Source organism: Epinephelus moara, chromosome 10 (assembly GCF_006386435.1).
Source record: "Epinephelus moara isolate mb chromosome 10, YSFRI_EMoa_1.0, whole genome shotgun sequence".
In the NCBI taxonomy this organism is placed as follows: Eukaryota; Metazoa; Chordata; class Actinopteri; order Perciformes; family Serranidae; genus Epinephelus; species Epinephelus moara.
This window is the reverse complement of record NC_065515.1, coordinates 26,815,003-26,829,914: the sequence shown is the minus strand read 5'-3', so window position 1 is coordinate 26,829,914 and position 14,912 is coordinate 26,815,003. Positions and strand designations below refer to the sequence as shown.

Genomic DNA, 14,912 nt, shown 5'->3' with positions numbered 1-14,912 from the left:
GTGACAAAATAGTGACAAGGCTGAGGCTACCCATATGCTTTCTATATTATACTTGAAACCCTAACATTAAATATTAGCAGTGCCAGGTGTCCCGTGAGCCTGTGCACTGTTGCTTTTGATTACTTCTGTTAGTAAAAAGCAGCGTGCAGTACATTTCATTAGTACACTAACAGAAGAAGTTGCTGTAAAATGTGGGTTACATGAAAAACAGAACTACACTTTGGCTGATCCGTGACCTAACTTAAAGCACAAGCTCTGATTTAGCTGAAATGATCTTTCGGTGCTTACAACTGATCTCCCTGTGAGTCTGAATTAATGTAACTTGTGAAGTAAGATGAGGATGAAAGGGTTCAGGAAAAAAGTGGCTGTATTTCAAAAACTTTACATGTTTGTATTGGAGAGTATGCCATGAATAGTGGCAGTAAAGATTTGCTAGAGGGACGGCCATCTTTTGTAATTTAGTCAGAAGGAACACAGGAATCACATTCACGTGGCATAGTCACACTAAAACTTGCAGTTAGGGCTGCAACTAACAATTATTTTCATCGTCGACTAATCTGTCGATTATTTCTTCGATTAGTCGACTAATCATTTTATTGAAAAATGTGTTAAAATGTTGAAAAATGTCGGTCTGTCTCTTCCAAACCCAAAAACTATGTCATTTAATATCTTGTTCAGTACTCACGCCAAAGGGATTTAGTTCACTGTCATGGGAGAGTGTGTAAAGTTGCCACTATTTGAACGTAAGAAGCTGCAATAAGAGTATTTTGGGGTACTTTTATAGTACTTTAATATGAAAAAGGACTCAAACAAATCAGTCGACTACTAAAATAGTCACAGTTTATTTTAATAGTTGATTAGTCATCGATTAGTCGACTGATCATTATAGCCCTACTTGCAGTAGTTGCTTTTGTTCATGGCCTTGGATGATTTAACAACTATAAGCATGATTGCCAGCAGAGTTAATAACTCTTTATCATGTCATCAGAGAAAAACACTTGTTTATACTGATGAAATTGCAGTGGGATCACATGAATACAATGAGTTGTGTTTGTGATCTGATTTTCCTCTTGTTCTTCTGCTCTGTTTCTATGATGAGATCATATTATTACATGCGGCATAAAAGCTATATTCCATCTGTGTATGATATCACTAATAAAAAAGTAGTTCTGCTTTTTGAAATACAATAATCACTAAAGGATTATGTAACACATAGTTACACAGAGTCTCTGCTACCTTTGCGTGCAGCAACATAATATTTGTGTAGCATGTTTTTATTTTTACTGACTGAACTTTCCTTTTGATTTATGGCCAGCAACAGCATGCCGCAGGTAGTGGCAGTGGTCCACGGCCTGTTCCTCGAATTTTGTGGATGCTGAAGCATTTACAACTTAACCTTCAAATACTTAATGGCATATTGAAGGTCATACCTGAAAATGTCATTAGGATTTATCAAAGGGCGCCAGGGGATGTCGCTCCCCTTTCTCTCATGGTTGGCTGTTGTTTTGGGCATCATTCAGCATTCCTTTTACATAGTTTCTAGGGATACGGTCTTTTGTCCGACCCCGGCCAAATACCTGTCTCTCAGCAAAATCGGTCTTTCCATGCTTGGATTGAGTCCTAAGTTTTTTATGTGTTTTGTTAGTGGGATTTTTGAGAGAGCCCATTATAGGCACTTCTTCATATTAGTTTCAGTTGTGTTTGATTTAAGACATCTTTGGCAAAAGTGCAGAAGGGCAGTGGTCGTGGAAATATTTTGATCGTTAAGTAAAAAGGGAACGAGGGGAGTGATTGGGGACACAATGTTTTACATTCTTCCACCAGCAGTTGGTTTCAGTTCACATGTTACATCTGCCATTTTGTTAAATGTTGACAGGCTACTCTGAAGATGTCCTTGTTTGAGCATTATGTGTAGGTGCTCCTTTCTACTTTTACTCTAAAGGACTCTATATGAGTATGTTTACAAGCTTAATAATTGTGTTGGACATCCTATGTCCCAACACTAACACACACCGGCCACTTTATTAGGTACACCTTGCTGGTACTGGGTTGGACCCCCTTTTGCCCTCAGAACTGCTTTAATTCTTTGTGGCATAGATTCAAAAAGGTCCAATGGTCCATATTGACATGACAGCATCATGCAGTTGCTGCAGATTTGTCGGCTGCACATCCATGATGTGAATCTCCCGTTCCACCACATCCCAAAGGTGCTCTATTGGATTGAGATCTGGTGACTGTGGAGGCCATTGGAGTACAGTGAACTCATCGTCATGTTCAAGAAACCAGTTTGAGATGATTTGAGCTTTGTGACATGGTGCGTTATCCTGCTGGAAGTAGCCATCAGAAGATGGGTACACTGTGGTCATAAAGGGATGGACACGGTCAGCAACAATACTCAGGTAGGCTGTGGTGTTTAAAGGATGCTCAGTTGGTACTAAGGAGCCCAAAGTGTGCCAAGAAAATATCCTCCACATCATTACACCACCACCACCAGCATAAACTGTTGATACAAGGCAGGATGGATCCATGCTGTCATGTTGTTTACGCCAAAATGTGACCCTACCATCTGAATGTTGCAGCAGAAATCGAGACTCATCAGTCCAGGCGAAGTTTTTAAACAGTTTCCTGTTGTTAGCTGACAGGAGTTGCACCTGGTGTGGTCTTCTGCTGCTGTAGCCCATCTGCTTCAAGGTTTGACGTGTTGTTCATTGAGAGATGGTCTTCTTCATCTGTTTTCTGGTTGTAACGAGTGGTTACTTGAGTCTCTGTTGTCTTTCTATCATCTTGACCCAGTCTGGCCATTCTCCTCTGACCTCTGGCATCAACAAGGCATTTCTGCCCAGAGAACTGCAGCTCACTGGATATTTTCTCTTTTTCAGACCATCCTCTGTAAACCCTAGAGATGGTTGTGTGTGAGAATCCCAGTAGATCAGCAGTTTCTGAAAGACCAGCCCGTCTGGCACCAACAACCATGCCACGTTCAAAGTCACTTAAATCACTTTTCTCCCCATTCTGATGCTCCGTTTGAACTTCAGCAGGTCGTCTTGACCATGTCTACATGCCTAAATGTATTGAGTTTCTACCACATGATTGGCTTGCATTAACAGGCAGTTGAACAGGTGCAATTACTTTGACAGCTATACTTTTCTGAATTCATTTTTTTTTACCTTATTTATTTGTTTCTACAATACATTTAGTCTAATTTTGTTATGGTACCACACCCATTTTTAATTTGTCATTACTATCATTGAATTTGTTGTCCGATCCTGCTCTCACAGTTTAACAGCTGCTTCTAGTAAGAACTTTTTGAGGCCAGAAGAGCTTCAGTTGGAAAGGAGGTGGAGCGCAAATACTTCTTCCTTCAACTTGTTTTCTCTGGGTCTTTCTCCTCGCACACAGATATTAAAAATCTTTCTGGATTGATGATTACCTCTTTAGATAATCTAGCAGTGTTTGTCCAACTGCTTTACTAGTCTTTTGTTTCAGTTAGTAAGGACTGTGCTGCTGTTTGTCATTTAGTGTTCTGTCTCTCTTTGTCCAGTTTTGTTTTTGCTGTCATTTGTCAGGATAAGCTGAAATGCAGCCAAACCAAATTATTTTAACAGTTTAAGCATTACCTACCAAATTCTTTTTTGTGTGTGTATTTTCCAGCTTGCTGTGTGTGAAGAAACACAAAGAAGATTCAGGATGCAGCGGAGTAAGAAATAAAACTGCCTTCGTGACCCTCTCACATTTTGATGAAATGACACTTCTCAGTGGTGAGTTTCTTCTTTACTTCTCCTCATGACTGAAAAACTGAAGACAGCAAGAATAGTTATAGCAATAATTATTCTAAAGCATTTATAGCAGACACTGTTAAATTTTAATGATAATCTTTGTCAAGTAGAACTCTGAACTAGCTAGCAAGTGGTTTGTTAAGTTAAGATAACATGACTTTATCATGGTTGGCAGCAGACGTGCTTCTTTAAGCATGAAAAATAGGGTATACACTGTTAAATCTAGAGAATGAGTAACATTGTGAAAGTGTGTGTACTATTTGTCCCTTGCACTGCAGACTACAGGCTTCTGGAGGACACAGGACGATTTGCTGATGGTGCCAACAGAGACAGCCTCATCCGGACTCCTCGTTCCACTTTGAAAGTACGTCCTTGATTTACAAATGAAGTTCATGTATATGCCTGATGTTGACTGCATTCATCTATGTAGGATCAGCTCTCGAGAGACCTGGAAAAAAATTATATATATAACCTGATGTCCTGGCATTCATGTGGATGCCACGTGACACACACCACCCATCCAGACATCGTTGCAGACCATGTACACCCCCCTTATGGCAATGGCACTTCGCAATAGCTGAAACCTCCCCAGCAAGATAATGCGCCATGCCACACTGCAAAAACTGCTCTGGAATTGCCAGAGGAACGAGACAAAGAGCTCTAAGTGTGGACCTGGCCCCCAAATTTCCCAGATCCCATTTTGATCCAGCATCTGTGGGGTGTGCTGGTACCCCACCACCCCCAAGGAACCACCACCAGCGCCCTGGTGCCAAACACAATGGTCCACCCACAGAGGTGCCTTGACAGGTCAGAGCCAAATCTGATCCAAGCAGGCCCCACAGTGGATGGGGTACTTCTGAGGTACCAGCACATCCCAGAGATGCTCGATCAGGTTGGGATCTGGGGAATTTGAAGGCCAGGTGGATACCTTAAGCTTTTATTCACGTTCCTTGGGCCATTCCTGAGCAAATTTTGCGGTGTGACATGGTGCATTGTCCTGCTAGGGGGGGCTTAGGGCTGCACATAATGCAAAAAAAAAAAAAATCATATTGCAATTCCTGTGACAGATACTGTGATTGTGATATGAGTTGCACTAAAAAGAAAATGTATTTATATATCATTTAAATTGCATTTAAAGCAAAACATATACATGCCACTGGTCCATTGTTATATTAGATCTGATGGAAATAACTCTTGAAATCTGAAGGTAAAAACAGTAATATAAAAAACCCAGCTTTACAGCATCATCTAAATGTTTTTCTCTTTGTGCTTTTATTGCTTCACTTCTATGATATGCAGCTGTAGTCACACAGTGCTTGCTGCTGTTGCTCCAAACCACAGACATTCATTTATGTAAGGTTTTGTGTCCCTGCCAGCTTTCACCTGTACTATTACTGCATGACAACATGATATTTGATAGCTCGGAGAATGCATGCTCTTTTATGGGCCTTTCCCAAGCAGTGGCCGCTTCAGCGGTCTCAAATCAATCAAAAATAATGAGGCTTATTCTCAGTGAGAGATAAAGGCTTGGCAAATGATAAGCTTTGGGACTTGGGCTTTCTCCAGAATTTTGCAAGTGCAGTAATCTGTTAGTAGCCTTGTTTAGCCACACCTTTCAGTAAATCTCTTTTACTGTCTCTCACTAGTCGCCAATCTGAAGGAGCCACATGAGCTCCAGAAAAGATACGCTTGTCCTTTCAAATTTTAGATGAGGCCAGTAAGAAGTGGTTTGGGTCATCTTTGGTTTAATTGTTAATTAAAGTTGCACAGATGGATTTATTGATGCAGAACAGATGTTTGGTATTTAGAACTATTTGTTCTTAGAGAAGATGTCCCCCCACTGACTTCTCCTCTGAACTGAAATGTCAGCCAGTCTGTGGTCCTGACAGATCTGTTCAAGGCTAGGAGTAGAAGATTCTGTAACAGTCTGTCTCACTAAACAGTTGTCTGAAGTATGCTGCTGTGAGATCTTTATTTAAGGTCTGATGGGTTGTTTTGTTTTGAATCTTGACGTATTTTTCGGGCTTTACAGAAATACTAAAGCCGTAACACTGTACTGTACTTTACTCTTCTGTTTCCCAGACAAAGAGGCTGGCAGCCTGTGCCAGAAAGATGAATATCACATTGAGGTTCCTCCCCATCACCTTCACTAAAAGCAGAGAAAACTCCACTGTCTTCGTCACAAAGTAAGTGTGAACTAACTCAAATACAAGCAGTACATTCTGGATATTGTTATTTATCATGTACTTAGCTGTTTTGACATAACTAGTGTTGCAGAGAGCACAAGGGCATCACATTTTTTGGAACAGGTTATTTCAATTTTGCCAAGATTGCAGGGGTCATTTAGGCTGTGTTAAAACTGCAGGCAAATTAGATCTGTTTCTTTAGATCTTAATCAGCTCTTAAAGACAGACTGTCCACACTGTTACTTGCAAGTGATCATATCCAGACATCACCAACCTATCTGCAAGGGTTTCGTTAGTAAAGCTGTAGGAGTCAGTAACTACGTAGCTACGCTGGTGATGCGGCTTCCCTGTGCGGAAACTTGAGAAGTGGAGGTCCATCATTTTGCCCTCTAAACAATCGCGCTGTCAAGTCATGGTGCAGAACTCCTCCTTCCCACCATCGAAACTCCTCCATAGCACTATGCTAGCAGCAGCATGGTGTCTGCTTAGCACTTCTATCACTCTGTATTTGACACTGTCACTGTTAGTGACTTTGTTAATGTCGCAAAAGCCACTTTTAAATTCACTATGAGCATCCAGACTGAGACGCATTCCAATTGGAATATCACTTTAAACCAAATCCAAATGTGGTTTGGGGTCCAGTTTGCAAAAATTGCATTTCATGTGTTTTTGTGCTATCTGTCTAAAATCAATCTAGATTTGATTTGGATATCCCAAAAACAGATATGGGCTGACAGTCCAAACAAGGCCTTAGTGACTCAGGCTCATCACTTCTTTTACGGCCAAAATACATAGACGCAATGTGTCACTAAGGTGGGGTGGAGGAGGGTTTTTTACTTGCTACACAGTCAGTTTTGCCAAGTGATTATGCGGCTGGTTGTGCAGGGTTTGGAGGTATAGGCTTTATTAACTGGTACTTAACTAGATTGTTTTAACAGGATACATTGATTTGATTTATTTCTTTTAATTGTGAAATTTAAGAGCACCTAGAAGGTTGCTCTGCTGTTTTGCATTGCCTCTGGTGCAATGAGCTATTTATTTTTAATCACAGATTGTTCTAGTTCTTTATAGGTTTTACCTGTTTGATGGCTGCAGAGCCACGCGCAGAGAATGAAAATATAGACTAGCTGCCTATAGATAGAGAGGAGTTGTGCGATGCCCGTGGGGGTCAGTGTACCAGCTTCAGCTGAATATAATGGTTGCGCTCTGCTGTGGGCATGTTGGAGCAGACATGTCACACCGTGTCCATGTCAGATGTATTTCAGCTGTCAGGCTCTAAAGCAGTCTATGGCTCTTCCTCTTTGACACAATTAAAAGTTACATGAATATCTTTACTAACTGTAAAACAAACCAAAATGTTCTTGTTACTCTGCCTTTACTGTCTTGAGAAAGCTGTGACCATAATGTAATATGTAGATAATTGTTCTTGTCCTAAATATCCTCTACATATGCCACAGTATCATAGAAAAGACAGAACACACACCTAATGTCTGACAAACACAGGCAGCAGTAATCCAACTTTCATTTTGTGCCATTTAAAGTCTTACTCAAACATTTCGAGACTGTTTATGATGCGCTCAGTCACAGTTAAAGACAACCAAGTTGTCTTGTGAAGTGAAGTCCCTCTTAGGCTGCAGCAAAATGAGCTTCTGATTAGTGATGTCTCGCTTTACCACAGGATGGCACTCTTGTTAAGCCCTAACAGCAGTAGTATCTAGTGGCGGCTTTCTTCAGGTTATCTTATGGCTGTCTGGTGCATGAGGGTGAAAGGTGGTGGACATCTACTCATGTCCATGTGACTGATATTTTACCTGAGGCAGTTAAGGTGTTATTGATATAAGCACATCAGTGTAGTCTGAGATAAGTTGAGCTTTACTATTGATTTCACAACAGTTCAATCTTGTACAGGAGGAGACTGTTTCCAGCTGCTAAGTTGTAGCCATTCTGTTGAGCCTGTCAGATGGGTTCAGTTTCAGTACATGAGCAGCATCCAACAAGTACACACACACACACACACACACACACACACTCTTGTTGCTGAGCATCAGTGGCACTGTATTCCATGCCGCAGACAAACCATCATGGGGCAGCTGCAGTGCATCTCCTTCAGTATGATATTACCTAATTTAAAGGGGCAGCCCCTAAACTATTGCAGGATTAGATGAATCAAAATAACTTAAACTATAGGCTAGATGTGTTTTACGGTACATTCTGCAGTCTGTGATAACATATTACACATTGTAGTCATCCATCAATAGACTTTTGAAGACATGTGTTATTTATTTATTTCAACACTTGAAATCTGATGCATTAAACAGAGATGTAGCCACAAGCTAAATGTCATCCCCAGTCCCACTGTTAAAGGTCCAGTATGTTAGATTTAGGGGAATTAAGTGGCATCTAGTGGTGACTATTGCAGTTCGGCTCTAACTTTTCCAGGTTAGCTTTTCTTCAGTGTTCATTTTTCAGGTTTTTTCTGGGAGACGAATTATCTGCACAGGTCCCTTCCCCTTCAAACCAAACGGACCAGGTGATTTAAACCAGTAAAAACACTGAATAAAGCAGTTACACGTTACAAATTAGTGTTTTTCCTACGCTGTTGGGCATGTTGCAGACGGGCTGATAGCCCAGCTCCTGCTAGTGTGTGCTCACATTTTATCTCTGATAACTTAAGATCCAGATGTTCTGGAGGTTTTCACTTGGAGCCAAATTATCTGCAGAGATCTCTTCTCCAAAACAGACAAACCTGGTGATTTACACTTTTAAAAACACTGAGTAAAGCAGTTTTACCCACACTGCTTGTCACGGAGGGGCTGCTAATGACTGTGGCCAATTCAAAATTGTAAACGGTCTTATCTAGAGCCGGTGTTTAGTTTGTCCATTCTGGGCTACTGCAGAAACATGGTGTTGCAACATGGTGACCTTTGTGGAGAAGGACCTGCTCGCTATGTAAATATGAACATTCCTATTTTATTAGATTTAAATTCTGCTAATATATCCCCCTAAATCCTACACACTGGACCTTTTAAAGTAAATATGTATGTAAGCATCATTATGTCATCATCAGGAGGCCTGTCCTCTTTGAGTTTAGATATTATAGCACTTATAGTCAATAAGTGTAAAATATTAGCCCTCTCTGTACCGTATGTACGGCTAGACCAGTTGTGTATGAGTTTTCAGAGAAGGTTGGCACGGAGAAGGTCAGTGCCCAGCTGTTTCTGAGCTGCTGAACTCCTCTGAATTTTGTAGGGAGTTAGTTTCATCATTGCAATGTGAAATGCGTGAATTTTTTTTACAAATGTTCTCCAAATGTGTTACCTCGTGTTGTAGCTTGATAGACCTGGTGTTGTTGATGAAGTCAGTGATTACGGTCACACAAAGTGAAAGATCTTCCAGTAAGCATTGCCTCGTCACTTGAGACTTTTGCTTTACTGAGAAATAAATACAGTCAACAGAAAAAGACTCCTCGTGGCCAAGAAACTGTAGAAAAAGGTAAAATGGCATTTTAATGGTTATTTCATCATTTAAATTACACTTACACAAATAATGACATACAACACCTCCAACAAGGCTGGTGTTGTTATTTAACTGTTCCCCCATTGGTAGTTTAATGATTTTGGGAGAAATTATTTCAGTGTGGTCAACGTCTCAGACTTGTGAGTGAGGCTTATTACTTCCTCTAGACCCTGAAGTACTAAGTAATTTTTTTGCATGGGCACTTTTCCAATTTGCTCAGTTCTACTGGTGGTCTTGTAATGCCTGGCATCTTTTCCCCTTCTTTGGACAACCCTCTGCCACTCATTTTCCCATTTCTTGTGAGGCCGAGCCCTGCCACTCTAATCCCTCTGTGGAAGAATAGAGGCGGGATGAGGGGAAAATGGTTATTGAACTGCATATTAAAGTTTTACGAGTCTGAAATGCCCAGGGACATCATTGGGTGCCAATCAGGATTGCCACTAAAAAGAATCCTTTGTCAGCCCCTCCAGCTGGTTTAAAGTTGTTACTTTCCCTTTCACCACCCTCTTTTCCATCCTTAAAGTCTACCACTCTGTCATGTCTGACTCTGGTGTTTTGCAGCCGGTGACTTAAATGTGCAGTGCACGTCACATCTCAGGATGAGGCAACATTATGTCAGGTTGTAGTAGCACACTCTGCACACCCTCCAACCCAGTTCTCCCCATTCCCAACTCAACACTTGTCAGACGGCGACAGAGAGATTTTGTAGGATGAGACCAGAATGTCTATTAAGTTTTTGTGATTTTATAAAGGTTTAACGACGTGGGAAATGTGCTAAATCCCCACAACTGCTCCCACAAAAGACACAAAAATGAATCTTTGTGCTTTTTCTGCTGCACTGTTTGCAGAGGAATCTTTGGCCAGCTGCACAGACTTACTTCTCTGTTTAGTCTGGTTAGTTTCACTATGTCTCACTGCGAAGATTTTTCAACTAACCACAACAGTGTCCCATTCAGAGACCAGCAAATGGACACAAGGAATGGGATGAAAGGTATACAATAAATTGCGAGGGATTGAGAGAGAATGTGTTTCAGAATGTACCAAGTACATAATATAAAAAGCAGATGTGTGAGCAGTGTGACTGCAGCTGGTTAGCGACATATTCATGCTACGCACTCACGCTGCCAGAGAAGGATCATTATTGGCAGGCAGCTGACTAGAGGGCTTTTATGCCTGGCAATGGTGTGCGTGCGTGTGTGAACGCATGTGTATAAGTTTGTGAGCATGTGTCTCTGTGATTAAATGTTTGTATGCAAAATAATGGCCACGTAAGTGCTTTCTCTCCACCTTTTGCCGGTGACTTATTTCAGATACAAGGCATAAACAGAAAAGAGACTGACGAGAAATCGCAGGCTGTCTCTCAGTCCAGCTCTTGGAGGGTAAGTATATAATAGCTGGCATTTGGCAGTACATCGGGAGTAGCTGTGTTAGGGTGGAATTATGTTTTCTACAGCCTTAGCCTGGCATAGCAGGGCATTTTCCTCATAGACAGCTTGAGTGGACTGGACAACACATTGCAGAGGCAGTTGCTGTGGATAATAACTGCACATATTTCTATAATAACTTGAGATAATTAGTAATACGAGAAGCAGTGGATTTGCGCCATGTATGTCAGACTACCATATATTGGGAATCGGCCTCAATTAACCCGGCTCTTTGGGTTAGAGGAGACCTAATTTTTTTCCTTCTGCGATATTGACAGGTGTTGAAGAATAGTGAACTCAAACTCAAGTGCAGCTTGTTGATAATTCCAAGAGAAAATAATTCTTAGGAAATGGAGTAGAGTCATGATCACCCACAAACAGATTTTTGGACCCAGTGAACTGAGTAGATATGCCTGTTGGAGACACTGTATAATCTGCTGTGCCTTATGTAGGGTTCCAAGTGCCACGTCATTCATTGCATGCATTTATTGAACACCAAACACGTCACTTAGAAATTATGCGGCCACCTTTTGAGCCTGTCAGTGAAGAATGCATTGCCTTGTTTTGAGCTGCAAGGTAGTACCTGTACTATTGAGTGAATGTGGTCAGAGCTTGTGATACAGACGAGGTGAAAGTATTTTCCACACAACAGGTACAGCATGGTAAAAGACATTGCTTAGCTTGATGACATGTTGGTGGTTTGGGGTTTGTCCAAACTACAGACAGCAGTTGTCACAAACACCTCTTAGTTCAACCACTTAACTGTAGCTGTTGCTTCTTCTACCATTCTGTCAGTGCACTATGTAACACTGACCTGCCAGTGTAAAAGCACAAACCAGTGTTTTTATCTAGATGCAGACCATTTTATGTCTGTTATTAGTCAGTTGCTGAACTTGATAATTACAGTTCTCTGATGAATGTCAACGTCTCTGCAGGTTTATGTAGAAAAGAGTGGCAGAGTAACAGGTCTCACCTCCTGAATCTTGACAATTAGTCCTTTTTCATACACATGTGCTGGCTTGGCTTGACTTGGCACGACAGCCAGTTTACCATTGCACCACCAAGCAGTGGTTGGTAGCCAGCTACTTATCATGGATCTTCAGGCTGCTGTTACAATGTTGCTTGGCACTTCCGCTTATATGATGAAATGGATCTAGAGGAGGAAGAGGAAGCTGCCATTCATCCCTTAATGATGACGAAGCCCATCTGACGTCACAGCAGCCTGCTTGGAGGCGGTCTAGTGCGCTTTGACCCGACTCTGAAGATGGTCAGTTTTGGGCGAGACTCGGCACAACTTAGCGTGTTTCAAGTGGTAATGGAAACGCAAATCAGTGCAGCATGGTCTGAGTAGGAATGGCCAAAAGTTTCAATGGAAAAGCCCTTAGTGTCTGCGGTGGACCTAAGTGTCATGCAAACTGATTTGTTGACCCAACTCGTGAGAAAGAGGGCTCAAGATGGAAAAAACCCAAACATGTTAACAGTATAACAATCTGTTAAAGTATAAGATAAAGAACCAAGTGAACATCTCTGAAACACAACATGCATGTTCACTTAAATACATTCTGCAGAAGCATGTTCCAGCCATAAGTCAGTCATTTATGTAATTGCTTCTTAATGAAAACCTCCCACTGGTTTGCTGGTGGAAAGCTTTTAATCTGAAGCAAAAGCAGGAAGTGTTTATTTTGCTATAATATTATTCCAACAGACTCGATCAGATTTAATTACAGCTACAATAGCATGGCAAATGAGATAGTCAGTGTGCTATTGAAGCACATTTTCCATGCTTCACTTGCGTGGATGGTGAAAGTAAAAACAGGAATGTTTACGTGTTCTTCTGGCAGTTCTTCAGAACACCAGACCATAATGAATCTTGTGTTATGCAAGTGCGACAAAACTACTTAAGGCTAAGCATAGTGAATTTGTCATCACCAAGGCATAATGGTTTGGTCTTGTTCCCTGATATGAACGTGCAGGAGAAATGTACTTGCACAACACACTACATGCTGGGACAATAAAAGAGTTGTAATTTTAGTATCTCAATTAATGCAATTTTGAAAATTATGTAATGCAGCAGTGACATTTATCACAGGTTTGTAGAAGCCTGAAAGGTTTATGAAAGAGTGCGTATGATGAATAAATGGCCAAATGGATTTAAGCAGACAGAACCATATTTCACTCCAGATTTCATGGCAAACAACAGTTCATCACATTGCACGCTCACGTGCACCGCAACTCGTACATTTCAGAAATTAAGTTCAAATGAAACAGTCAGCAGCAGTTTTAGTCAAATGTTTTTGAGACTCTAGCAGACAGCCTGCTGGCTGTCATTGGCTTGATTAACCACTGCTGATGCAGAGCAGAGTCTATGCCGGCTGCCATCCGAGGCAAACCTCGCATCAGAATGGCAAGCAGCAGTTTCATCAGTGTTGCAAACGCTGTCATCACAATTGGCCACAAAACTGTGGGCAACATGCTGCTCTCTGGCTCTAAGTGAAATTCCAAACTGTAAATTAACCAGAAATGTGAGTGTGCTGCATGAGTTAGAGAGAATATAAACCTGCCAGGTGTCATGTTTGGTTGACTGAATTTTAATGATTAGGTTCCCATGTGTTGTTCAAAATTAATTACATAGTTTTGTTCTTGGACAGAAGAACTCTAGTGTTAATGACTTTTGGCCATTAAGCCTTTCTCATTTTCTAAGCTACACTAATACTTTGGCTCCAGAGGTGGCTACCTTGGCAAAATATATTGACGACTATTGGATGGTTTAACATTATGTTCCCCAGAGAATAAATCCTAATGACCTGGATTATCCTTCGCCTTTATATCTAGCACGGTCAAACTTTCCACTGGTTCAACCTGTCAGTTCATGTAAGGATACCTAAAGCTAACGCCTATGCACATCAGACTCAAATATATGTTTTTGGCCCCATTAGTGGTAAGACTCTAAGACTATCAAGAGTATCTCTCCATTTGTCATCCTTTCAACAATCTTTTTTCTCCCAAGTAATGATCATCACAGACTCACAGTGCTGGTAGCGTGGCTGTAGACTAGGCTTGTTCCTTTCAAGTAAACATGCATACTGAGACCTTCGAACACGTTAACAGAGGAGGAGCAGTATGTTCTGTGCTTTTCAGGGACAGCCGACCCATGACTTAACATTACGGCTTTTGTCCAGCAACTCAGGCTCAAGCCAGGACTTAAAGACGGAGTCTTAAGATACAGCTGCCTGTAATCTTTGTCTCCTCTTTCCTTTCGTTCATCAGCCTCTCTGCCACTCCACCCTCCGAGGTTGTGGATTCAGCCACAGCTTCGGATACTGGATTTATTTGTTGTATCTCAGCAGAGAGGACCCAAAGTCCTGTCATCTCATTCCACCAGCACCCACTTGCCACCCAGATCCTGGCTTCTGCCTCTGATGGGCATATATATGGGACACATGGTTTCGTATGCTGCACCATTTTTGTTGGATCTGTCCTTAATCCCGCCAGATGGATCTGCTGTGACTGCCAGACCACCAGTCAGGCTTTCTGCTCTCGAGTGTTGATGGCACAGGCGACTCCAATCACTTAATCAACACTGTGTGTTTTTGTTAATGAATTCATCCATCCTCCTGAGTCTGCTCTATTTCAAAGTCTCCCTCATGGAGACAGACGATTCTTCAGACTGAGTCTAAGTTTACAGACAGAAGCAACGTTGCATCTTGAAATGCTAATGATTTGCTATTCTTTTGTAATTTGTAAATTATGCATGTAAAACTAAAATGTCACCCTTTGTACCCTTATAGTTTTGTAGTCAGGTCTGTGAAGAGCAGAACAAAGATGGTACTCACCAAAGTCCAGACATCAGGCTTTGTATATATAAATCTCTTCAGGGCAAAGATGACTAATTTAGCCATTAACTGGAATGACCAACTCTCCCAAAGATTTTTTTTTTTTTTATGTGAAAGACTAAACTTTGTCCTGAATCACCACTTGCTCTCTTGATGACTTTTCAGTCTAGCTCAGGG

At 41.3% G+C, this 14,912-nt stretch overlaps 1 protein-coding gene across 1 annotated transcript in view; it reads left to right on the top strand.

Annotated features, from left to right (window-relative positions):
- znhit6 (zinc finger HIT-type containing 6) overlaps positions 1 to 14,912 on the top strand; it is a 38,904-nt gene that overhangs the window by 1,805 nt on the left and 22,187 nt on the right. Inside the window, exons 3-5 of the mRNA XM_050055783.1 lie at positions 3,652 to 3,758; positions 4,055 to 4,140; positions 5,859 to 5,962. Coding sequence (XP_049911740.1) covers positions 3,652 to 3,758; positions 4,055 to 4,140; positions 5,859 to 5,962 — 297 coding nt within the window. The remainder of the gene's footprint in view (positions 1 to 3,651; positions 3,759 to 4,054; positions 4,141 to 5,858; positions 5,963 to 14,912) is intronic.